The 27625-nt window shown below is 41.1% G+C and overlaps 1 protein-coding gene and 1 long non-coding RNA gene across 5 annotated transcripts in view; one reads left to right on the top strand and one right to left on the bottom strand.

Annotated features, from left to right (window-relative positions):
* cers6 (ceramide synthase 6) overlaps positions 1-27625 on the bottom strand; it is a 255237-nt gene that overhangs the window by 8602 nt on the left and 219010 nt on the right. For both annotated transcript variants that reach the window (XM_043693925.2, XM_043693926.2), the window contains exons 7-8: positions 20307-20435; positions 13943-14049 (exon numbers count right to left, since the gene is read on the bottom strand). In XM_043693925.2, coding sequence (XP_043549860.1) covers positions 13943-14049; positions 20307-20435 — 236 coding nt within the window. The remainder of the gene's footprint in view (positions 1-13942; positions 14050-20306; positions 20436-27625) is intronic.
* The window catches only part of LOC148149638 (uncharacterized), a 62091-nt gene that overhangs the window by 26871 nt on the left and 7595 nt on the right, over positions 1-27625 (top strand). For all 3 annotated transcript variants that reach the window (XR_015757702.1, XR_015757701.1, XR_015757703.1), the window contains exon 2: positions 26205-26324. This is a non-coding gene — a long non-coding RNA (uncharacterized LOC148149638). The remainder of the gene's footprint in view (positions 1-26204; positions 26325-27625) is intronic.

The following is a 27625-nucleotide window of genomic DNA, read 5'->3' as shown; positions in this document are numbered from 1 at the left end:
CTCTTACTCAGGTTTATTGTTCATTGTACCTTTTGTCTAATGATCGTAGCTGCAGTTTGAACTGCTCAGGTCTCATGAACTGGAATTCTCCCTTTGTTACCTTGTCATTAATCTGTACTTCCTTCAGATGCCCCTTACAGTTCAATTCTTTGAGCAAGCCTTTGGTTGCCCCTCATAAAATGTCAAGTCTGGAGGTATCAAACACTACAAAAGCAGATGAGCTGAAGCACAGCAGAGCCAGGTGACATTACAGAGGTGGATATAAGTGAGGCTGCAAATTTGTGGTCAAAAGCTCATCTACCAAACCTGACACCAACTTGTTTTTTCAACCAGTGGAAAAATGCCAGGAAGAAGGATGGAGTCAGTGTCAAGCGGCAAGAAGTTTTGGTTGGTAGCGTAAGCAACCTTTATCTGAAGGAAATTTCTGCATGTCCAGTATCAGGTATTAGGTAAGCAGTCTGATAATTTAAAGATAATGGAGACGTTTATAGGCGTGGTGATGAATCAGAGCTGGGTGTTGTCAGTGTTTAGGTCAAAAAGGCAATGTGCTTTTGGATGATGCTATGGATGGACAGCATGTAGATGAGGAGTAAGAAGAGGCCAGTCAGCTGGATCAGAATGTAGTGACTCAAACATAGAGTGCCAGGAACAGAGGCCATAGATTTAATGTTCATTTATCTGGATAGGTCAGTGGATTTGGATATTGTCAGTCATTAGAAAGGATTAAGGGATCCTAGAGTTGTTTTTTGAGAAAATGTTTGGTGGTGGGAGATTCGATGGAAGCAGACAGTACCTAAAAATAGAAAAGTTCACAATATGGGGATATGGAAGGGAAGTGAAAAGTCAACGGTTTAGTGAGGACAACATCAAGAGGACGTGAAGTGGGATTCATGTAAAAGATAAGCTCAAGATAACAGAGAAACTCAAAATGTGTTGGGTTCAGGGCTCAGGTAAAGGAAGCATAAAGAATGTTTAACCCAACATGTTTTGGAAGGCAAGTGACAGAAACAGCTGATCAGATATCTCAATCATTGTGAAGTTTCTTACCCTTAATGTTATAGCTGAGAGTGAAAGAGGTGTTGAGTTTTAAGAAGATGGTTTGTCGTAAAGATGTCAGCGGTTATGTTTGCATTCCAGGATGATGATGCAAGATGGGACCTTTCAAGCTTGTGTTTGAGTATATTATAGAATGAAAATGAGGGCTGTACCTGGGAAACAGCCAGGTTGAAAAAGACAGTGATGGTTTTAATAGGGATGAGGGCTTCAAAGGAGACATGAGGGTAAGATTGAATGTATTGGCTCTGCAGAAATACTACAGTGAAAAATAACCACAGATTCAGGAGGATTTTCCGAAGTACAGTTGTAAATGAGTTGGAAAGTTTATTTCTGAGCTGGACACAGAAGGAAATGTAGCTGGGAGGAGGAAGGAGGATGTTGGTATAGAACAATAGAAGGAAGAGTTAAGGGATAATTTTATCTATGATTGATATGATGTGAGTAGCAAGGCCACATAAAAGGGCAAGGTCAGACAAATGGGCATGACTACGGATTAGGAAGTTTACATGGAGGGGGAGGGTAAGGCAGCATAGGAACTCCAAGGAGAAAGGACATGAAATTGAAATTACTGAGAATGAGAAGACACTCAGTGGAACTTTTGAGGAAGGAAAGCAGTGAAGATATTGTGGTCAGAAACATTTTATTATGCTTGGTTAAATAAGAGGTGAGAGAGTGAAACAAACTGAAAAACACGGTAGCTGCCAGAAACTAACAAAGTGGATAAAGTACAGCTTTAGTGAAGAAATCATCTGGGCAGGCCAAGGGGGTGGGCTTCTATTGGCAGACAGATCCCATATCCAGGTTTCATTTAAAGCTATGATATTGAAGCAATTAGCCACATTGAGTTCATGGATAGTAAAGGCCTTTTTACAAGTATACTGACATTCTAAAGGTACAGTGACTTGTGATGGGATACCAGTCTCTGTGGAGTTATTTCAGCACGTTAGCAACTTTTAAGGCATTTCTTGATAGACACATGAATGGGAGGTGAAAAGATGGATAAAAACTTCGTATGGGTAAATAAGTAACAAGTCTAAGTAAAGGTTAGGAATCGGCACAGGTTTGGTGGGCTGAAGGGCCTGTGCTGTATTGCACTACTGTATATTGTATTGTACTTAAAGAGGAATAAGACAACAAGGGGAAAGAAAAACATTCAGGAATTTCTGGTCAATAGATCACTATCAGAATCTGTTCAGAACATTCAGCAAGGCTTGTACATGTCATACAGTGCATGTTTGGGTGTTTTACCCTACCTATTTTTGTGAAATTTTAAAACTCTTCTGAATAAAACTGATGTCCACTGTTAGACACAATTTGTATATACATAGGCAGCAATAAAGCTGCACAACATTTTCAAAAGTTTGGATATTTGTTATTCAATTTATTAGAAACAGTTCCTCTTCCTATTTCCTAACCCCTTCACTACCCTCAGTTGAAGAGTCTCACATAGCTCACTATTTGTATGGTAAATACCATGGTCATTAAATGTAAAGTGACTTGAAGCTTATTAAAAATAATCCAGAGTTCGAGCCTAATGTTCTCGGGACAAAGGTTCAAATCCCACAATGGCACATGATGATATTTGAATTCAATAAAGTCTGCAATTAAAACGTATGCTTGTCTATTGGTGACCATGTAACCATTGCTGACTGTCATAGAAAAATCTGGTTCACTAATGTCCTTTAGGGAAGGACATCTATCATTCATATCTTATCAGGCCTACATATGATCATAATAATCTGGTTGGTTCTTTACTACCCTCTGAAATAGCCGAGAAAGCAAATAAGTTCAAGGGAAACTAGTGATGGGCAACAAATGTTGGCCTTGCCAATTTTCACATACCATAAGAATTACTCAAGAAACAATGGTCAAATCCTGCAAAGAACTAGATCATATAGCTGATTTGGAAACAATCAAATACCCATCACATAGGATATCACGTGATGAAGGAGCGACGCTCCAAAAGCTAGTGTGCTTCCAATTAAACCTGTTGGACTATAACCTGTGTTGTGTGATTTTTAACTTTGTATAAGGACAGATCTGGTTATGCCATACATTTGTCAAAGTAAAGAGAGGGTCCCAGAGGACTGGAAAATTACTAATGCAACTTCCTGTTTAAGAAGGGAGTAAGTCAAAAGGTGGGAAATTACAAGTTGATTAGCCTGACCTTGGTTGTTGGTAAGATTTTGGAGACCATTTAAAGATGAGATTTCTGTATACTTGGAAGTGCATGGTAAAATAGGGCAAAGTCAGCATGGATTCATCAAGGGGACGTCATGCCTGACAAATTTGTTAGACTTCTCTGAGGAGGTAACAGGCAGGTTAGACAAAGGGCAGCCAATGGATGTTATCTATCTGGACTTCCAGAAGGCCTTTGATAAGGCGCCACACAGGAGTCTACTGAATAAGATAAGGGCCCATGTTGTTACAAGCAAGGTGCTAGCATGGATAGAAGGTTGGCTGTCTGGCAGAAAGTAGAGAGTGGGAATAAAAGGATGCTCCTCAGGATGGTAGCTAATGGTAGCATTCTGGCTAAGCTTGCAGATGAGACAAAGATAGATGGGGGGCAGGTAGTATTGAGAAAGTGGGGAGGCTCCAGAAGGCTTTAGACAGGATAGATAAGTGGGCAAAGATGTCGCAGCTGGAATATAACTTGGACAGAGGCAGAGACTATTTTCCAAGTATGGTGAAAATACAGAAATCTTAAGTGCAGAGGGACATGGGAATCCTAGTCCAGAATTCTCTTAAGGTTACCTTGTAGGTTGAGTCAGTAGTTAGGAAAAAGTGAGGACTGCAGATGCTGGAGATCAGAGCTGAAAAATGTGTTGCTGGAAAAGCGCAGCAGGTCAGGCAGCATCAAAGGAGTAGGAGAATCGACATTTCAGGCATAAGCCCTTCTTCAGGAATGAGGAGGGTGTGCCAAGCAGGCTAAGATAAAAGGTAGGGAGGAGAGACTTGGGGGAGGGGCATTGGGAAGGAGGTTAAGGCGAGGGTGATAAGCCGGAGAGGGGTTGGGGTGCGGAGAGATCGAGAAGAAGATTGCAGGTCAAGAAGGCGGTGCTGAGTCCGAGGGTTGGGACTGAAAAAAGGTGAGGGGGAGGGGAAATGAGGAAGGTGGAGAAATCTGCATTCATCCCTTGTGGTTGGAGGGTTCCTAAGCGGAAGATGAGGCGCACTTCCTCCAGGCGTCGTGTTGCCATGGTCTGGCGATGGAGGAGGCCAAGGACCTGCATGTCCTTGGCGGAGTGGGAGGGGGAGTTAAAGTGTTCAGCCGCAGGGCGGTTGGGTTGGTTGGTGCGGGTGTCCCAGAGGTGTTCTCTGAAACATTCCACAAGTAGGCGGCCTGTCTCCCCAATGTATAGGAGGCCACATCGGGTGCAGCGGATACAGCAAATGATGTGTGTGGAGGTGCAGGTGAATTTGTGATGCATATGGAAGGATCCCTTGGGGCCTTGGAGGGAAGTGAGGGGGGAGGTGTGGGCGCAAGGTTTGCATTTCTTGAGGTTGCAGGGGAAGGTGCTGGGAGTGGAGGTTGGGTTGGTGGGGGTGTGGACCTGACGAGGGAGTCGCGGAGGGAGTGGTCTTTCCGGAACACTGATAGGGGAGGGGAGGGAAATATATCCTTGGTGGTGGGGCCTGTTTGGAGGTGGCGGAAATGACGAAGGATGATGCGATGTATCTGGAGGTTGATGGGGTGGTAGGTGAGGACCAGTGGGATTCTGTCCTGGTGAGAATTGGAGGGGCGGGGTTCAAGGGCAGAGGAGCGGGAAGTGGAGGAGATGCGGTGGATAGCATCATCAACCACGTCTGAGGGGAAATTGCCCTGCAACCGCAAGAAATGCAAAACTTGCGCCCACACCTGCCCCCTCACTTCCCTCTGGGACACCTGCACCAACCAACCGCCCCATGGCGGAACACTTTAACTCTCCCTCCCACTCCGCTAAGGACATGCAGGTCCTTGGCCTCCTCCATCGCCAGACCATGGCAACACAACGCCTGGAGGAAGAGCGCCTCATCTTCTGCCTAGGAACCCTCCAACCACAAGGGATGCATGCAGATTTCTCCACCTTCCTCATTTCCCCTCCCCCCACCTTTTCTCAGTCCCAACCCTCGGACTCAGCACCGCCTTCTTGACCTGCAATCTTCTTCCCAACCTTTCCGCCCCCAACCCCTCTCCGGCCTATCACACTCACCTTAACCTCCTTCCACCTATCGCATTCCCAATGCCCCTCCCCCAAGTCTCTCCTCCCTACCTTTTATCTTAGCCTGCTTGGCACACCCTCCTTATTCCTGAAAAAGGGCTTATGCCCGAAACGTCAATTCTCCTGCTCCTTTGAGCCTGACCTGCTGCGCTTTTCCAGCAACACATTTTTCAGCTCAGTAGTTAGGAAGGCAAATACAATGATGGCATTTATTTCAAGAGGACTCGAATATATAAGGAGGGATGATGTTCTGACACTTAATAAAGCTCTGGTCAGACCACATTTAGAATACTGTGAGCAACTTTAGGCCCATATCTCAGGAAGGATGTATTGGCCCCGTAGTGTGTTCAGAGGAGATTCACGAGAATGATCCCAGGAATGAAAGGCTTAACATATGAGGAACATTTGAGAACTGTGGGTCGAAACCCAATTGAGTTTAGAAGGATGAGGGGGGATTTAATTGAAACTTACAGAATATTGAAAGGCCTGGATAGAGTGGACGTTGGGAGGATGTTTCCATTAGCAGGAGTAACAAGGACCCGAGGGCACAGCCTTACGGTAAAGGGAAGACCCTTTAGAATGGGGATGAGAAGAAACCTTTTCAGCCAGAGAGTGCTGAATCTATGGAATTCATCACTACAGAAGGATATGAAGGCCATGTTTATTGAGTATATTTAAGACAGCGATAGATAGGTTCATGATTGTTAAGGGGATCAAAGATGATGAGGAGAAAGTGGGAAAACGAAACCAAGAAACTCATTATTGACTTTCGACGGGATGTTACTCATACCCCTCCTACACATTAACAGCACAGAGGTGGAATGAGTGGAAAGTGTCAAGCTCCTGGAAGTGGCCATCAACATCAAGCTTTCTTGGACTCTTCATGTGGATTCACTGATTACGACAGCCCAACAACATCTCTTATTCCTCAGGCAGCTGAGGAAATTTGGCATACAGCGAGTACTCTTGCCAAATTTTATAGGTGCGTCATCGAGAGCATTCTGTCTGGATGTATCGCTACATGGTATGGTAACTGTACCTTTCAAGGTTGGAGATGGCTACAGAGAGTGGTGAACTCAGTCCGGACAATCACAAAAGCCAACCTCCCATTCATAGAATCCATCCGATGTCAAGGAAAGGCTGCCAGCATTCTCAAAGATCCATCCCACTCTGGCAATGCTTTGCTACAACCTCTACCATCGGGGAAAAGGTACAGAAGCCTGAACACACGCACCAGCCGGCTTCAAAACAGCTACTACCCTACTGTAGTTAGAATACTGAATGGACTCACAAACTCTGAACATTTGCCTGTATCTGTGTCTTTGCTTTTGCTGCTGTTTACCTATTATTTACTTATCTATGCTATTTAGCTATGTGACCTGCCTGTATTGCTCACAAGACAAAGCTTTTCACTGTGCCTCGGTACACGTGACAATAAATTCAATTCGATTCAATTCAATGGGGTTGAGAAACTTAACAGCCATGGTTGAATGACGGAGCAGACTCAATGGCCTAATTTCTGCTCTCATATCTTAAAGTCTTATGACATCCTCACATATGTTTATGAGGAATAGGTTTATATTCTTTAAAGGAAAAATTAGGATTACTTTATGAGTACATCAGTTCATGAAAGACAGCCTACCTGTTAAACAGTTAGATAACAGTATGACATGTGACATTCCAGTATAAATGTCCATTCTTCACCTTTGGTGGTCTTCTTTTAATGCAATGGAGTCAGTGCAGTATGTAGTTAGTCAGTTTGTCAGCTATATGTAATGTTACAGTCATGTAAAGTTGTTGGAACATTAGTAAACTTGGAATGCAGACTATGTATAAGTCTGGAAACTTAAAACAGTGTAAAGAGTTAGATTTGCTAATAAATTTCACGAGTTGAGAGTGTGGTGCTGGAAAAGCACAGTATGTCAGGCAGCATCCGAGGAGCAGGAGAATTGATGTTTCGGGCATAAGCCCTTCATCAGAAATGAGGCTCATTCCTGATGAAGGGTTATGTCCGAAATGTCGACTCTCCTGTTCCTTGGATGCTGCCTGACTGGCTGTGATTTTCCAGGAGCACATTCTTCAACTCTGATCTCCAGCATCTGCTGTCCTCACTTTCTGCTTATAAATTTCAAGACATCTGTCTCAACTAGAAGCCAGTCTTTATGGGATATGTTCCATGAGCTAACACACAGGGATGCACTCAGACCATATCATACTGTCAGTGGTTTTGACCCAAGAAACAATATCACTCAGAGCTTGCAATTGCATACAGAACTATATGCCATTCTTTTCAAGGATTTTGAGCCAATGAGTTAAACTTAGATACATATTTCAATAAAGCAACAGAATGCTGAGTATTTATAATAAGGAGAGATAATAAGCTTCATGTTATAATACACTCAATAGGTTAGATTGTAATATCTCCTGTCACATAAATTGCTGTTAAGGTTTAATCCGTCGGGTCATAATGTCCTCGCTACCACTGGCAAGTTTGATTTCAATTTTCAGTTAAAAACACCAATTTCATCTTTCAAAAGAAAATAGAATGGATTGACTTATTTTGACATGTTGATATGGAAATGCATAGCTAAAAAAGATCACATGGAGGAGTTGGAAGAGCCAAATGGCTCCCTCCTGTCTCTATTTTTATAAGCTCATTGCATCAAATTCTACCAAGCATCCGAGGAGCAGGAAAATCGATGTTTCGGGCATAAGCCCTTCATCAGAAATGAGGCTCATTCCCAATGAAGGGCTTATGTCCGAAATGTCGATTCTCCTTTTCCTTGAATGCTGCCTGACTGGCTGTGATTTTCCAGGAGTACTCAAACTATTTAACTCTGCTCTAGATGCAAGAAACATCATTCAGTAAAAGTTCAAGGTGGGTAATTATCCAAGGCACAATTAAGGAAGTTTTACACCATAGTTATATCAGGGCATCCCCTGTCCCTTCAGTACTAAGTTTCCTAGGCCAATTCATATAAAACACCTTCTCTGCCCTGGAATTGCATGCTACATGTTAACATTTGACAAACTCTTCATTGTGCATCTTAATGCTCAGTATGGACAGAACATGGGTGGTGAGACAGAGGTGTTTCAGTGTGAATTATTTTGTTGCAGCTATTTATGCTTATGTTATGATGGAGTAAGTGACCAGTCAGCGGCAGTAGCTGAGTTCCTTCAGGAGACTATCTAACACCCTCCCTTTCCTTTTTATTCTGTGTACCCTTCATACCACTCCATCAAGTTCATGCCTCTCTCAGTTGCTACAGAATGCAGCATACATCAAACAGATGACAGACTCATTATTAAACCTGACTTACAGTAGGTGAGGCTATGTACAATGTTCTCACATTTTCAAAAAAAAAATAAATTAGTGTAAAGTCCATACAACATCTTGCCAGTGAAGCCATGCATCCTTTTGATGTTACGAACTAGTGATAGGCCTCAGGAAATTCCTCATTCCTGATGAAGGGCTTATGCCCGAAACGTCGATACTCCTGCTCCATGGATGCTGCCTGGCTGGCTGTGCTGTTCCAGCACCACAATCTTGACTCTGATCTCCCCCATCTGCAGTCCTCATTCTCTCCCAGGAAAGTTTTGTTCAACTCAAAGATGGGTAAGTATTTCTCGACTCATTAGAATTTCTTACTTGATGGTGGCAATTTAACTTTGTACAAATTATAATTACAAATTCCCTCTAGTACTCTCGTCTCTACCAGCACTACTTTGGCTCCCCACCTCCACACTTGGCTCCTCACTCTCCATTCTAGCGCTTCACCAAACCTCACCTCTCAGCACTAGCTTCCTAAAATGCCTCCCGCTGTTGGGCTCTCATTCAAATGAACACCTGAAGTCACTTCATTTGAATGACTGATACAAACTAAAATCCCCTGAGAATGTTACGGCCTTTCCTTTTCAATTCAACTGCCATATATAATGGCTGGGCAAGTCTGAGGTTGTGTCAAACCGTCTCTATTGCAGAGCCTCATTTATTGAGCTTTTATGTTCTTTATGAGCCATCCCACACCTTGCCAGCCCTAAAAGCACCTGAGGTAAATGGAGTTTGTGTGTCAAACTTGATTTCACCTTCTGCTCACTTCACGGGAAATGAAGGTGTGACTGTTCATTGTGACTGTCTTCAGCCTTCAATTTCATTCTAGACAATAGCTGTGTATATTTCAAGAATTGTTTTTTGAGCATCACACCAGAAACATAGTAAGGCAATTAATGCAGTGCGTTTTGATTGCATACAGGATTTTAGAAAGATTTTCAATACAAGCTCTCTGAACTACTTGAATATCATTATCCTCCAGGAGTTTACTTGACCTTCACAATCCAACTGCTCCATACACTTCTCTTTTTAAAATGCTCTCATATTTAAAATGGAAGGCAATTATCTACAAATAGATATTAATGATCTCTAAATCTTTCCAACAATGCTTGCTCTATAGTCATGTAACTATTTGTAGCCATATAAAGAATTACAGACTTAATTTGAGATTTGATAGTACAAAGTCTGATTTGTAAAATTGATTTTTCCATCACTGTTTGTTTGTATTGGTGTTAAACAAACCATTTGTTAAGCTGCCAGGGTTTTACACATTGTGATATGCTTGAAGGATTGTTTCAACACTAGGTGGATCCATGGAGCATCACAGACAGTTTTACAGAAAAATCCACAAGGACATAAAAATAAATACATCTGATCACAGAGGTTTAAGGATGTATATACACAATGAACTTACAACAGTTTCAGTGCATTATTTATGCCTATGCTTAGACGGCTGTGGAGTCAGGGTTGGAGAATGGAATGAGCTAGGAAGCTCTATCGGGAACTTGTACAGGTCGAATGGCCTCTTTTTCTATTGTAAAAGTCTGTGATTCTATAATTCTATCAATGGGGGGGATACTAAACAAATATTTTACATCAGCAATTGCTGTACAAAAGGACATGGAAGATATAGAAAGTAGGGAAATAGACAGTGACATCTTGAAAAATGACCGTATTACAGAGGAGGAAGTGCTGGATATCTTGAAATGCATAAAAGTGGATAAATCCCAGGACCTGATCAGGTACCCTAGAACTCTGTGGGAAGCTAAAGAAGTGATTACTGGGCGCCTTGCTGAGATATTTGTATCATCGATAGTCACAGGTGACGTGCTGGAAGACTGGAGGTTGGCAAACGTGGTGTCACTTTTTAAGAAGGGTGGTAAGGACAAGTCAGGGAACTGTAGACCAGTGAGCCTGACCTCAGTGATGGGCAAGTTGTTGGAGGAAATCCTGAGGGACAGGATCTACATGTATTTGGAAAGGCAAGGACTGGATTAGGGATAGTCAGCATGGCTTTGTGCATGGGAAATCATGTCTCACAAACCCTTGATTGAGGTTTTTGAAGAAGTAACAAAGAGGATTGATGAGGGCAGAGCAGTAGATGTGATCTATGTGGACTTCAGTAAGGTGTTCGACAAGGTTCCCCATGGGAGACTGGTTAGCAAGGTTAGATCTCATGGAATATAGGGAAAACTAGCCATTTGGATACAGAACTGGCTCAAGGTAGAAGACAGAGGGTGGTGGTAGAGGGTTGTTTTTCAGACTGGAGGCCTGTAACCAGTGAAGTGCCACAAGGATTGGTGCTGGGTCCACTACGTTTCATCATTTATATAAATAATTTGGGTGTGAGCATAAGAGGTATAGTTAGTAAGTTTGCAAATGACACCAAAATTGAAGGTGTAGTGGACAGCAAAGATGGTTACCTCAGATTACAACGGGATCTTGATCACATGGGCCAATGGGCTGAAAAGTGGCAGATGGAGTTTAATTTAGATAAATATGAGGTGCTGCATTTTGAGAAAGCAAATCTTAACAGGACTTATACACTTAATGGTAAGGTCCTAGGGAATGTTGCTGAACAAAGAGACCTTGGAGTGCAGATTCATAGCTCCTTGAAAGTGGAGTCGCAAGTAGATAGGATAGTGAAGAAGACATTTGGTATGCTTTCCTTTATTGGTCACAGTATTGAGTACAGGAGTTGGGAGGTCACGTTGCTGCTGTACAGGACATTGGTTCGACCACTGTTGGAATATTGCATGCAATTCAGGTCTCCTTCCTATTGGAAGGATGTTGTGAAACATGAAAGGGTTCAGAAAAGATTCGAAAGGATGTTGCCAGGGTTGGAGGATTTGACCTATAGGGAAAGGTTGACTAAGCTGGGGCTGTTTTCCCTGGAGGATCAAAGGCTGAGGGGTGATCTTATAGAGGTTTATAAAATCATGAGGGGCATGGATAGGATAAATAGGCAAAGTCTTTTCCCTGGGGTCGGGGAGTCCAGAGCTACAGGACATAGGTTTAGGGTGAGAGGGGAAAGATATAAAAGAGAACTAAGGGGCAACCTTTTCACACAGAGGGTGGTATGTTTATGGAATGAGCTGCCAGAGGAAGTGGTGGAGGCTAATACGATTGCAACATTTAAAAGGCATATGAATAGGAAGAGTTTGGAGGTATATGAGCCGGGTGCTGGCAGGTGGGACTAGATTAGGTTGGGATACCTGGTCAGCATGGACGAATTGGACCGAAGGGTCTGCTTCCATGCTGTACATCTCTATGACTATCTAATTTTGATGTTGCAAATTTAAAATAATATTTGTCACAATTTTCGATTTTAAATTCTTTGTGAAGGCTAGATTTTGACTGAAATGATTTACCTCAAAAGCTTTAGTAATACCTAAACCAAGTCAACAGTAAAAGTTTGAGAAGCTGCTGTATCTTTTTAAACTCTTGTGAAAATTTTGTATAAAAAGTGTAAATAAATGGCTGGCCGTCAGTGTATGGCAGAAACTCTATTGAGTATTTCCAGAAGTGTCATATACATCATTGAAGCCAAATGTTGAATTGAGGTTTTAAACTTTAAGACAATTATTTGCTGCTTTTTTGATATTTGTTCTTCATTGTACACAACAATCTCAAAACTGAAACCATCAAAATCATTGGCCAGAGATTTGGCTGACCACCTCAGAACTTTGACAAAGACGATGGCAGCTATTGAAACTGTGTAACTGGAATGACAAAGATAGTTGTTGAAGAACTAAATTCAACCTCAACAAGTTTATCATATGTTATTTGAAGATTTCATGATATGAAGAAAGAACTTTAAGAGTGTTTGAGATATGCCAGATTTCAAGGCAAATTAGTAATTTTTTTTACACACATTAAGTCAAGTGCCATGGAGGTCACTCACAAATAAAAAAAACATTGATTTTATTAACAGTCCTCAGGCATTCTTGGTGATGTACTTGAATAAAGTGGCTTTATGCTCATAAATTATGCAAAAGGTAAATTTTAATAATGAACACATTATTAATTTAGTTTCTATACACTTGAATGTTTCCCTAACATGTACATTATTTAGGACAAATACTTGCTTCTCACTACAATCTATTGTCATTCTAAGATCAGTAATGGATGACAGCAAATGAAAGCAGGGAAAAAAATTGTCAGAACAAAGAAACACAGTGAATTGGAATGGGAGAACAACGAAAACAATCTTTTTTTAATAACACAGAAATTCTAAACTGCTTCATCGAGACGCCATCAGAGACAAGGGTATTATCAGGTTCAGAAGATAAATAAAATTAAGGAAACAGTGTTATGAAGGAGAGATAGGGAAAAGAAGTCTTAATTGAAACATTTCTTGCATTCATGCAAGCAAGAATATGTCAAGGATCACATTTAGTCTTAAGCAACAGAAAGTAGAGAACTTTTACGGGAAATCAGAGTGTCTTTAACCTGTGTTTCTGCAAATAGCATCAATATTAAGATCACTCTCCATTTCATTCTGAATTTATTAAATAGGGATTAAATTGATAAAGCATTTGAAAAGTCCAGGAAGGCAACCATGTCATTTGAAAGTTGCCTTCTCATGAATGAGATCTTTACTCTAACACATCTTAATTAGTATTTGATTTAGGCTCATCTTTGATGTATATTTGTTCATCTTGAGCTAGGATCTCCTGGGTAAAAGGGATGAACGGCCCAGTCAAAGAAATTGGCACATCTTATTACTGACAGTTGTTCCACTTAGTTAATCAACTTTGGTGCAGCATTGGGGTAATGTTCATTGTCGTGGATAATTCAATGAGTGTGGAGGAAACATTTGGAAATATAATATTTAAAGAAAAAGATGGCAGTCATTTAGAGATATAGTTTTTAGATTAGATTAGATTATCTACAGTGTGGAAACAGGCCATTCGGCCCAACAAGTCCACACCGACCCTCTGAAGAGTAATCACCCAGACCCATTGCCCTCTGACTAATGCTCTTAACACTATGGGCAATTTGGCATGGCCAATTCATCTAACCGGCACACCTTTGGATTGTGGGAGGAAACCGGAGCATCCAGAGGAAACCTATGCAGACACAGGGAGAATGTGCAAACTAGTTACAAGAGGAAACTTCAGTTTGCCAAAGCAAAAACAAAGTCATAATTTTAATAATCCTCAGTTGTTTAGGAACAATTGAGATCATTTTAAATTTATTCCACTTCAGTCTTACTGTTTCTGTTGAATAAGATTATTTAACTAAATGCTCTCCTTTTCTGTTGTAATTACATTTTCAGTATGCTTGAAAAAGTGAGAACTGAAAAGTTCCTGTTAAACAAATTGAACTATTTGATTGAAAGCTTACTCACCACATTGGATAAAGGCCAAGCCTCGTACTAACAAAGAGCAAGCCAAACATTACAAACAGGAGGTCACATAATCTTTGACACTTGGCGTAGTTTGCCATTTTAGCTGCCTGTGAATTAAGAAAACATAGTTTAGATTTTCAATGTCTGACCAACATTTGCATGTATTGAATAGGCTGCTCTCCAGAAGAGTTCTGAACTAGGTCAAAAGTGACTCAGCAATTGATTAATCTGTGTCTAGTGAAAAATAATATTACTGTACCAGGATCATTATATGTGATGGACTCAAAAACTTTGAAATATTTTCTTGTTTAACTAAAATCTATGATTCTTGGTCATATATACAAAGTAACTGACATATTGATTTGTGTTAGCTAATTAAGTTCAGTAAAATGAATAATATAAATGGAATAAGCAGGAAAATCAAGAAGCGAGCTTATACATAACACTTCAAAAGGAGTAATAAGTCAATTATGTGCTTCAGAACTGACAGACTGATTAATTTATGGTTAATTCCATTTATTGCATAAAGACAATCGTCTTTGAAAATCTATAGATAAAGGATCTCTTTTATGAAATCTATTTAAGTCAAACATAAAAAGAAATCTAGTTGGTAAAGGTAATCTGCCATGTGTGAATAAACTTATAAAATAATTACTATCAATTGTGCTGTTTTTGAGGTTTTAGCAGGACAATTTATAATGAGTTCATGGGATGAATCTTCTTTTGGGCTCAGGAAGAGGCAAGCTGTACAATTTTGTGGTTTGTTACCTGTATACCCACCCTATGTGTGATACACATGCTAATTTTTATCTTTTTACTCCAGGGTTGGGTTTACTGGTGTACCTATTCAATAGGGACCAGTTAGAAGGAACATCTAGGTCCTCCAAACAATGACCTTGAAATTTCAATTGCCAGATAGTTGCAGAGGTATAGACTGCAGTTATGTCGGGACCATCTGGAGATCCCAATGTCTGGAAAATTGAAATTTCATTCAGACAATCAACTTGTATCTAACCTCTGAAAAAATCCCTTAGAGAAGAATACTTCAGAGGATTCAGACTCTCAACTTTATGGTTACAGGATTAAAAACCTGCTCCAACTCTTGCATAGCTATTAAACCTGAACCCTTAACTCATCACAGATAGTCCCCAACTAAACCATATTGACCCTCATATGCCCTGACTTGACAATCTTGGCTCCTTACACAACCCATGATCTTGATCCAAATCCTCTAATCTGACCCCACTAGAACTGACAACTATCCCTGAAAACTCCAAACTAACACACCCTTGTTAAGACTCTGTCTTACTGGACTTGACTAGAAACAAACAAGCTGCAGATGCTTGAAGCCAAAGTAGACAGACAGGATGCTGGAAGAACACAGCAAGCCAGGCAGCATCAGGCTTGCTGTGTTCTTCCAGCTCCTGCCTATCCCATTGGACTTGACAGCACCCTGAAACCCAAACCTCAACCCTGACCTGACCAAACTACACCAGACTGACAATTCCCCAACCCAGTACCACAGCAATTAACAACAGCCCACCCTGACTAAAAACACCCATGCAAGCCAGGTCTAGGCAGACCTGACTCAATAACACTGTGCACTGTCAACTCCCTCTTCACCTCCCATAATGCTCAGACACCTAACCTTAACCTGACACCTTTGGATGTGGCACCATGCAGCCCTGACACAGAAGGACTGTCAACCTTTGCCTCAAACTGACATGCCAGCACTGACTGAACACTGCTGGACCCAGTTCTGTGTCCCTGACTTGATTTGCCAGATCTATCACCCTCCCCTTCTTGACACCATCATACCATGATCCCCTCACCTGATCCTACATCCCACATCCCCAACTTATCCCAGCTGGACTTGACACTCTTACTAATGAAGGGCTTTTGCCCAAAATGTTGATTTTCCTGCTCCTCGGATGCTGCCTGACCTGTGCTTTTCCAGCACCACACTCTTGACTCTGATCTCCAGCATCTGCAGTCCTCACTTTCGCCTACTCTTCCTACTGGCTCAACACTTCCTCCTACCAAAGCAGCACCGATCCAACCATCCTAACCATGTAGGTGCTCAACCTCCCTTACCCATTTGGTACCCTAGCCCCTCACCCAATTAGCACGCTACCCTCTCACTCACCTGGCACACTGCCCTTCTTCACCCACAGGACACATTAGCCCTCAATCCACATATATCTCAATTCACTTGGCACACTGCCCTCTAATCCATTTACCAAACAATCAATTCAACTATTTGCCACTCTGCCCCTCACTCTCCTGAAAACCAAACCCGAATGGGATCTCCAAACCTGATTAGACTTTCTGGGCCTATGTCTCAACTCCCAAAAGTGATTAAAGCCTCCCAAATACCTCAACCCAGTCCAAGTCCCATGCTAGCCCATTTGCCCATGCCACCTTTATGACTCCAGCATCCCTCCATGTACTCTAAATAGCTAATCATCCAATATCAACAATGTAAATGCGTTAGGTTCCATGCCAAAATAATGAAGTATTCTTTAATGGTCATAATCCAAGAAGCTAGAAATCGCACTAAATAAACAATAAATTACTACAATTTATTGAAACTGCCATTTTCAGTTAAATGGAGCACCTACCAAGTTGAAACTAATTAACACTTGAAAGTCAACAAAACATTATAATGGCTAATTATCCAAAGGATAGACTTGCCGATCTCTTAGTTATGAACTGTCAGTTCTTTTTTTCAGTTATGAAGAGGGATTGGACGGATTGGGATTGTTTTCCTTGGAACAGAGGAGACTGAGCGGATACATGATTGAGATGTATGAAATTATGAGGGGAAAAGACAGGGTGGATGGGAAAAAAATTCCCCTTGGTTGAAGGACCAATGACCCAGGGTTTAGATTTAAGGTAAGGGGTAAGAGGTTTGGAGGTTTTTTTTAAACTCAGAGGATGGTGGAAATCTGGAACTCACTGCCTGCAAGGGTGGTAGAGACAGAAACCTTCACAACATTTAAGAAGTATTTAGATGTACACTTGCAATACCAAGGCTCATAAAGCTAAAGGTGAAGCGCTGGAAAATGGGATAAGAATAGTTAGGTAGTTGTTTTTGACTGGTACAGACTTAATGCACTGAAAGACCTTTTCTGTGCTGCAGACCCCTATACTCCATGAATAAAAAAAAAGCTGAAGCAATACAGGGGAGCAGGTGGTTAGATTGTTTTAAAGTGTCAAAAAGTAGTTATCCTTTTAAATAACATACCTAATAAAATCACAGAACACAATATGATGGCACGGGCTAACAACATTATCACTGCATTATGGTGCTTATGGAAGGCACAAATAGCATACCTAAATGATTAAATATTCAAGGAGCTACAGCAGAGGAAGTAAATACAATACAGGTAGTTCTCCTATAACGCACATTTTGTAAACACAATTTGGCTGTGACTTGATTTGTGAATTACAGACTTTTTTTTATAAAGCGGTTATTGCGGGATTCCATGAATTACCAGCCGTCTTTGAATTATTCTGCTGGTGCATCTATTGCATTAGGTTGTCATCTGTGTTGTAATTTTTTGCTTCTATCTGCAACGAAGGTAGTTTTGTTTGCTTCCATCAGTGGGAGAATCAAAGTGACACTCTTGAACCTGCTCCCAGGGCTAACAGTTTAATTGTTTCTGGGATAATACCACATTATTTTCCACCAACTTGATAAAAAAAAAAACCCTATCCCTGATCAACTTCCACTGCTGTCAGGGAATGTGAAAAATTGGAATATTTTGCTGGAACACTTACTGGAATTGAGGGGTGGCGGGGGGCGAGGAACGGGAAGAGAGATAGGGAGCAAAAGCAGGTGCAAATGCAGCGATGTCCAGCGACTGTAGGGCATTTTGTTAAGCAAAGGCTCAGCTGCTGGCGATCCGAACTTTCAACACATGGCGACTTTACAAGAGAGGGTGTATGTGTGTGGACGGGGGGAGGGCAGGGAAGTGTGAAACTAAGGCTGGACCACTGGTGACCCTCATCTCTCCCCACCCCACCTAAGTCATGCCTACTCCAAGGTTACCCAATCTCCGTTTGAATTTGGGGGAGGGAGGATTTGAGAGTCTCGGTCCCTTATTCTCTCTGAAACCCGAGACCCATCAAAACCGCTAGCCGTTTAGAGCATCCCAGCTCTGTACACACCCCAAAAAAAGATTTTACTCGCGCCAAAAGAAAATATCCTGCTTTTTAAAATTCCTCTTTGGAAACACTTTTGGGAATAAGCTTGTTGAGGAGAAGTCCCATTGTTCGAATGCCTTTATCTGCATTATGAAGTGACTTCTTAGCTGGAAATGAAAGTTAGAAGCCATGATAGCATTTAAATAGCACTGAATTCAGCAGCCGGGCCAGTATTGGAAAATTTCAGAAGGAGCATTATTTAATTCAGAAACCCCTTAAACTGTTACGTTTACTGTATTATTTCATTGAAATATATAATTTAAAAATTTACTTAGATTGTGCTATCGTTTGTGAGAGGCTAACAACTATTTTTGTTTCAATTTTTACTGATACTTTTGGTGGTTCGCCCAACCCTATTTTTTCCGTCAGCCCCATTATTTCTATTGCATGGTTTTCTATTAGACGGCATTGCACAGGAACACAACTACGGTTATAGGAGAACTACCTGTAACTATCACTAGAAAAAACATGTTAGAGAAACTAATGCTTGATAAGATGCCTGGACCTGATGGATACATCAGAGGACACTAAAGGATGGGATGCATCCTAGGATATTAGCGGAAGTAGGTACAGCGATAGTGGATGCACTGGAAGTAATCTTCAAGAGGATTAGAAAACTGCCAGTGTAACACCAATATTTAACGAAGGAGACAAAAAAAATGTATGAGTCTATTATAAAGAAGGTAATAGCATAGCATTTAGATGTAGATAATGTGATCAACCACAGTCAGCATGGCTTCATGAAGGGGAAATCATGGCTGATAAATTTACTAGAACTGTCTGAGATGCTAACAAGTACAATGGATAAAGTAGAAGCAGTGGATGCAATATATTTGGATTTTCAGAAGATATTTGTTAAGGTACCATTCATTAGGTTAATTAATAATATAAGAGCCCACAGTGTTCGAGGTAGTATATGAGCATCAATACAAGACTGACTAATATAGAAGATAGAGAGTTTGGATAAGGGAGGATTTTAGAATAGATTAGATTACTTACAGTGTGGAAACAGGCCCTTCGGCCCAACAAGTCCACACCGCCCTGCCGAAGCGCAACCCACCCATACCCCTACCCCGACATTTACATTTACCCCTTACCTAACACTACGGGCAATTTAGCATGGCCAATTCACCTGACCTGCACATCTTTTGGATTGTGGGAGGAAACCGGAGCACACGGAGGAAACCCACGCAGACACGGGGAGAACGTGCAAACTCCACACAGTCTCCTGAGGCGGGAATTGAACCCGGGTCTCTGGCGCTGTGAGGCAGCAGTGCTAACCACTGTGCCACCGTGCCGCCCACGCCCAAGTAAACTGTAACTTGTGGTGTACCACAGGGATTAGTGCTGGGGCCACAAGTGCTTGCAATATTAATGACCTGGATGAGGAAAGTGAGTGTGCAATAGCCACGTTTCCAGATGACACTAAGGTATGTGGAACAGCTAGTGGTGAGGATAGCACAGAGTCTGCAGTGGGATATAGACAGTTTAAGTGAGTGGGTGAAAACATGGCAAATGGACCATAATGTGGGAAAATGTAAGGTTATACACTTTGGCAGGAAGAATAGAGGAGCTGCATATTATTTAAATGGAGAAAGACAGCAAAAAGCCACAAAACAGATGGATTTGGGACTCCTCACCCATAGACCACAAAAAGCTAGCAACAAAGTGCCATGGATGATGGAGAAAGCAAATGAAATGTTGATCTTTATTTCAAAAGGGAACATAGTATGAAAGTAGAGAGGTTTTGCTGAAACTATATAAGGCACTTGTCAGATCACAACTGGAACAGTGTCAATTGTTTTAGGCCTTATCCAAGAAAAGGTATACTGGCACAGGAATCAGTCCAGAGAAGTTTCACTTGGCTGATACAGTCGTAGGTATGGATGGCCTGTTTGTGAACAGAGGTTGAGTAGATTGGGCCTGTACTTAATGGAATATAGAACAATGAGAGGCAAAATTCTTGACCCGTACAAAATTCTTCGGAAAAAAAGGACTACTGATGTTGGAAATTAGAAACAAAAATAGAAATTGCTGAAAAAGCTCAGCATATCTGGCAGCATCTGTGGAGAGAAAGCAAAGTTAATATTTTGTATCCCATGATCATTCTTCAGAACTGATTGTAGCCAGGAAAAGGAATGAACACTTTCCTTACCTCTAAAAGAAAATCAGATGCGTCATGAAGGCACATGACCAGTGTTCCTACACGCACCATGTTGTTGACATATGAAAACGTTATAAGTGCTATTGTTGCAAAGTGATGCACAAACATAATGGCAAAGTCCTAAAACAAGAAGAAAAAGCTAGGTAATCATTAAGTGAAAACTTCACATCAGCTCTCCAGTACACTACATGGCGTACAATTGCAGACTTAGAATTAAAGTAACATCATAGGATTTTGACAATTCATTTTTAGTTGAGTATCTGATGGAATATAATGCTTACTTCAAGATAATAATGATTACAAATGCTCCCAATGGCACACTTCTTCAGCTTTTCTCAAATAATTAATAGAATTTTTAGTTTTGACTTTATTCCTTCAGAATAAGGATTAATTGCAACTTCTAAACACTATTTTATGCCTCATTGTATTTTTTAATTTGTGGAGTAATGACCAATATATTCAACTCCCTTTAAGACTATATTCAATGATGTGCTATCCCAACACCCAGTTAATGCTTGTTCAAGTTGCAAAAGTGCTTAGTTGATAATAGTCAACAGTGTTATATTACTTTCCAGAAGATAATTCACAAATGGTTAGAATTTTGTCAAGGAGAACTTTTGGAACAGTTACAGTGGATTAAGAACAAGAGGTCGGATATGTCATTGGTGATAGGCAGGTTGTCAGTGATGACTTGGAGTTTAGTTTAATTGTTACCCAGAAGTCACCTTAAATTTTTAATAGTCTAACATTTGCTGGGTAATTATTAAGCTTAACTGAGTTAGAACTCTTTAAAATTCTTGGCTTTTTGGGCTTTTTTAGATGGTTCCAGATGCAGGAGAATTGCTTATCAGAAGTATCAATTTCCCAGTCAATTCCCACAAATTCTGGACATTGGGATTCCACATGGCCCTGAACTGCAACTCCATTCAACACTGTTACAATGACTATCAGGTGATTGAGATATCCAGACAAATGTCCCTTACACTGCTGATGGGGAAGCTCTTGCCACTCAAAACAAAATCTTCCAGAAGCCATTAATATGGATGTTTAAAATATCATGCTCACAGTTAAGTTTGAATACCAAGTGCCCATCAGCTACTATTCAAGCTTCACATTCCAACTCACGGAATCAGAATTCTTTGGTGTTTGGTGTGTGTCTGTGCTGTGATCACGAGGATGATGGTAATACAGAAATTATATTTTAGGGTGAGGGATACTGCTTGTTACGCTATTCATGAACAGTTAATTAATGTTTTGTCTGCACGCAATTGTTAAATTGTATTCTTTATGGCTGGGAACAGCATGGGAAGGATTAAAAATTTCAGCCACACAAAATCACTAGCTCACAGGTCAGACAGGCTGATTACTGTAGGATGCACAAAGTGAATAATATAATTGATAATAAGAGTGGATATGATGGAGCAGTTTGTGGTCCCATTTTCTGGGAGGTGAATTAATGAGAGACATGTATTGTTTCCTCTGGGATGGCTGTGTTATTAAGTTCCTTTAAGTGGCCAGAGATAAGCCTTCCCCAGGATCAGGAACCCTCAGAACAAATGGCACACCCATACAGAGCAGCTCACCACTCATTTTTCTCAGCAGCTCCACTGGGGAGGCAGTAAGCCACTGCACGCCTACTATTATGAAGTGAACCCAACCACAGTTAGATAAAGCAGGGTTTTGTGGGCTTGGGGCCACAGGGGATGGTATGTAAGGGGGATTGGCAGCAACAGCAGAGGTTGGTTCTCAGTTGAGACTCTGCTTTCCAATGTTTAATGCCTTGATCAGGCACTGAGTACTTTGAAGGAGGGACCCTATTGCAAGAGATCACAAACAACCTATGCCGGTTTCCTTGTCTGTCCCCTCACATGAAAACAAGCTGCTTACTGCTTGGTTAATATTTGTGGTGGCTGACTGGACCCCTTCGTGGTTGTTAATTCATGGCCTGAAATAGCTGTGGGACAGGAAACCCACTTCAGGTTTTTCCACGTCAGACCTAACATTCACAAGGGTAAGTGGACAAATGGGAGATACTCACACACCACCACCTCCTCTTAATTAATTGTCAAATACAACATGAGAGAGGGCATGAAATACTTCAGTAGAGTCTGAGCTGCAAATTTAGTCACTCTATATTTTCAATGCATATAATCATCATGTGCCACATGACATAGCTTTGGGGAAAGGGTTTCGATAGGCCTTCCAAGGATATTGAGTGATACATCTTGGTTAATTTTATCCAATAAACAATCAGTTTCAATATCGGCGCGTTTTCTTTCAAGAAATAGCTTTTGTATTAAAGCCAAGCACAGTGTAAAGGTTAAGTGAGTGGCATCATTATTGTATTGAGAATAGCAACATACACAATATCATTGCTTATATTACACTCAGTGCATCTGCAGTTTTATTGAACCAAACCATCTCTTGGATTATGGTATGAGGTTTCACAGCTTCATTTTCACTATCACTGAAAGTGTATAGTGCTCAGTTCATCTGTCAAGAAAAGGAGAAACATGTGGCCATGCCATAGTCCAGTATTCTGTTTATTGAGTATGAATCCTTTGCTGTTTGACATAGAACATAGAATGTTACAGCACAGTACAGGCACTTTAGCCCTCAATGTTGCACTGACCTGTGAAAATAATCTGATGCCCATCTAACCTACACCGTTCCATTATTATCCATATGTATGTTCTATGCCCATTTAAATGCCTTTAATGTCAGCTGGTCTACCACTGTTCCAGGCAGGCTGTTCCACACTTCTACTACTCTCTGAATGAAGAAACTACCCCTAATATCTGTCACCCCTCAATTTAAAACTATGTTAGCCTTCACCATCCGATGAAAAAGGCTTTCACAGTCCATCCTATCTAACCCTCTGATGATCGTAAACTTCTTGATTAAGTCACCTCTCAACTTTCTTCTCTCCAATGAAAACAGTTCCAGTTTCCTCAGCCTTTCCTCATAAGACCTTCCTTCCATATCATGCAACATGCTAGTAAATCTTCTTTAAACCCTTTCCACATCCTTCCTCTAAGGATGACCAGAACTGCACACAATACTCCAAGTGTGGCCATACCAGTATCTTGTGCAACTGAAGCATGACCTCGTGGCTCCGAAACTCAATCCACCTATCAATAAATGCTAACACACCATATGCTTTCTTAACAATCCTATCAACCTGGGTGGCAACTTTCTGGGATTTATGCACCTGGACACCAACATCTCTCTGTTCATCTATACTGCCAAGAATTTTACCATTAGCTCAATACTCTACATTCCTGTTACTTCTTCTGAACTACCTCACACTTTTCTGCATTAAACTCCATTTGCCACTTCTCAGCCCAGCTCCACGTCTTATCTATGTCCCTCTGTAATCCACATCATCCTTCGGCACTATCACAACTTTGCCGACCTTAGTGTCATCCGCAAATTTATTAACCCATCCTTCTATGCCCACATCCAGATCATTTGTAAAAATGACGAACAACAGTGGCCCCAAAACAAAAGATCCTTGTGGCACACCACTGGTAGCTGAGCAGCTGGATGAACATTTCCCATCAACCACCACCCTCTGTCTTCTTTTAGCTAGCCAATTTCTAATCCAAACTGCTAAATCATCTTCAATCCCAAAAATCTGTATTTTGTGCAATAGCCTACCATGTGGAACCTTATCAAATGCCTTAATGAAGTCCATATACACAACATCAACCGCTTTACCTTCATCCACCTGTTTTGTCAGCTTCTCGAAGAACTCAATAAGCTTAGCTAGGCATGACCTACACTTCACAAAGCCGTGTTGACTATCCCTAATCAAATTATCCCTTTCCAGATGACTATAAATCCTATCTCTTATAACCTTTTCCAACATGTTAGCCACAACCAAAGTAAGGCTCACTGACCCATAATTAACAGGGTTGTCCCGACTCCTCTTCTTAAACAAGGGAACAACATTTGCTATCGTCCAGTCTTCTGGCACTACTCCTGTAAAAATGATGACATAAAGATCAAAGCCAAAGGCTCTGCAATCTCTTCCCTGGTTTCCCAGAGAATCTGAGGATAAATCCCATCTGGCCCAGGAGACTTAACTATTTTCAGATCTCGCAAAATTGCTAAAAAACCTCTCTTTGTCAACGGTAATCCCATCAAATGTTGTAGCCTATATCTCCGTACTCTCACTAACATCGCCCCTTTCCAATGTGAATACTTATAAGAAGTATCCATTAAGTGCTTCCCCTATGTCCTCAGATTTTACACACAATTTTCCATTACTATCTTTGATTGGCCCTAATCTTACTCTAGTCATTCCATTATTTCTTAAAATACCTAGAGAAGGCCTTAGGGTTTTCCTTGATCCTATCAGCCAGCAACTTCTCATGTTTCCTCCTGTCTCTTCTTAGATCGCTCTTTAGATCTTTTCTGGGTAACTTATAACTCTCAAGTCCTCTAACTGAGCCTTCACGCCTCATCCTCACATAAGCCTTCTTCGTCTTGACAGGAGCTTCAATTTCTTTAGTAAACCATGGCTCCCTCTCTTAACAACAATCTCCCTGCCTGATAGGTATATACCTGATAGGTTCAGTGGTATCACTTCTCAGGATGCTGGACAAAAAAAATAACAGGAGTAGTCAACAACATGAAACCAAGACAGTACCTACCAGAAACATGATAGGAAGACAGGAACAAAATCAATTCTCTGTGATTGGCTTGCTAATTCCTCAATTTGAATTGTACCTAGCCTTTATTGAAAGGTGGTCTTGAACCCCAAACAGGGGCACACTTCTTTGAACCTTCTGCCACAGAACGTTTTGCTTTCGCATCAACAACTGTAACAATATTTCCTAAATACCTCTACTTTATTCTCATGTGATCTATTTCCTTTGCTGTGCCACATAATCTGCTTTAAAGGAGAGCTGTAAAATTGCTCTTTTTGCTGGATTTTTTCACAGATTGTTTGTTACAAACCAACCTCCCTCGGCCTGCACACTTCAGCCTGCAGCTTACTCAGATTAAGTAGCTTTTATTTTGTACCCTCTAAATGTTTGAGCTCTCCCAGTAGTTGCTGGTACCCCTATTACACCAAGTTGCACTCACCCAGCATCCCTGTGCTCACCAATCCACTTTCACCATCAAACCAGTAATGCCTCAAATTTAAAATTCTCAAGTTTGTTTTCAAATCTTCCATGACCCGCCCCTACCTATCTCTCTAACTTCCTTCCAGCACACAATCCATGACACTAATCTAATTCCAGCCACTACACATCTGCAATTTTAATTAATTTATCTTGGAGGCAGAGCTTTTCATATCAGAATCTCTAAATACTGGGACTTCCCTAAAATGTTTCAGTTCCTGACTTTGCTCTCTTCTCCTGTAAGATGTTCCATTAAATCTACATCTTTGGTGAAGTCTTTGTTCATCTGCCTTCATCTTTTATTGAGTTGCTTGCTGTCAAATTTTGTTTGATCATGTTCCTGTGAAACATCTTGGGATGTTTGACTGCATTGAAGGTGACATACAAATTCAAATTGTTGCTGTTTTTAAAGGAAATTCACATTTTCTCACAGCACAGGAGGAAGTCCTCTGTCTTGTCTACATTAGCTGTCTGAATGAGCAATTTCTGGATTAGAGTGGTGCTGGAAAAGCACAGGTCAGGCAGCATCCAAGGAGCAGGAAAATTAATGTTTCGGGCTCCTGATGAAGGGTTTTTGCCCAAAACATCAATTTTCCAATTCCTTGGATGCTGCCTGACCTGCTGTGCTTTTCCAGCACCACTCTAATCCAGACTCGGGTTTCCAGCATCTGCAGTCCTCATTTTTACCTGAATGAGCAATTTACCTAGTGTCTCTCTCTACCTTGTCCCCATAACTCTGTACATTCTTCCTCTTTAGAATTCCCTTTTGAATGCTTCAATTGAACCTGCCTCCACCACCACACTCTCCAGTACTGCATTCCAGATCTGAACTGCTCACAAAATGAAGAAGATTTTCCTTGGACCAGGATCATCTGAGGTACATTTGAGAATAAGATTGAGAATTGATTGAGCGCTCCCATTGTTAGAAAACTGTGAATCAACATTCCTAAAAGATCAGAATACACCCTCCAAGTACACTATCATACTTTAGAACTTTGGAAGCTTGTTTCTTTGGAAGATGCACTGGAAGAATTTGCCAAATTCTTCCAGTGCATCTTTCTGAAAAACAAGCTTCCAAAGTTCTAAAGTATGATGGTTTCTGTGAGAGTAGGATTTGCAGCTAATCAATAAGATATTTGTAAGGTGGTAACATGCATAAGGGATGCATTTTTATAACTGAAATTAGTTCAAATCATGTTACCACATCAACTGCTCACCAAATATAACCTCACCACCACCTTCAAGTGTGCCTCCAAGCCACTCACCATCCTGAGTTGGAAATCTCTTGCTGCTCCTCCACTGTCACTGGGTCAAACTCCTGGAATTCCCTATCTAATTGCATTCTGGGTCAACCCACAGCAGGTGGATTGTGGCTGTTCAAGAAGGCAGCTCACCACCATCTTCTCAAGGGCAACTAGGGATGGGCAATAAATGCTGACCAGGCAGCAATGCCACATTCCACAAATGAATTAAAAAAAACTCAGTCTGAAAATTTCATGGCAATGCTGCCATTGAAAATCTGGTGATATCCTGGAAATAACAGCTCCCCAAGTTTGCTAGGAGGGACTTACCTTTCCTATAAGTCAAAGTAAAACTGGGCATTTTAAAACTGAAATTAGGGTTTGGGGTGGGAGTGGATGTTAGTGGCAGGGAGATGGGCAGCTGAGAATCTCATTATGGGTAATTGGTAGGTCCTGCTGAATTTCAAGATTGATCTTATTTGATTGTCATTTTGTTCCCTTTCTTTCCAAATAGCCAGCCATATTGAGAGGCCGGAGGGATGCCTTCCTATCTCATATTAACAATGAGATTTGACACTTTGATTAGAACTGTAAAGCACCATTGATAGTAAACATTTTTGCATCAACCAGTTCAGTAACATTATCTCACATCTCTGGAGCAGGTTGTACTTGAACACAGGCTTTCTGACCCAGAGGTAGGGCATGACCACTCCACAAGAAGAATCCAATCATTAATTGTAAATATCAATCAACCTGCTCAGATATGTTATTACATACATCTGGACCAGCTGGGATTCCTGGCTCAGATGCGGGGACATTACGACTGCATCACAAGAGCTCCACCTAACTTTAATCTTAACTGATATGATTGTAACTCAAGGGATTGTGGTGGCCCTGGCTTTGAAGCAATTAATTCTGTTCTTGATTCCCTACTTCT

Source organism: Chiloscyllium plagiosum, unplaced genomic scaffold (genome assembly GCF_037043375.1).
Source record: "Chiloscyllium plagiosum isolate Xiang-an unplaced genomic scaffold, Cpla_swu_hap1 HiC_scaffold_7, whole genome shotgun sequence".
NCBI classification, from domain to species: Eukaryota; Metazoa; Chordata; class Chondrichthyes; order Orectolobiformes; family Hemiscylliidae; genus Chiloscyllium; species Chiloscyllium plagiosum.
Note: the sequence above shows the minus strand (reverse complement) of the source record. Positions and strands in the feature narration are given on the sequence as shown.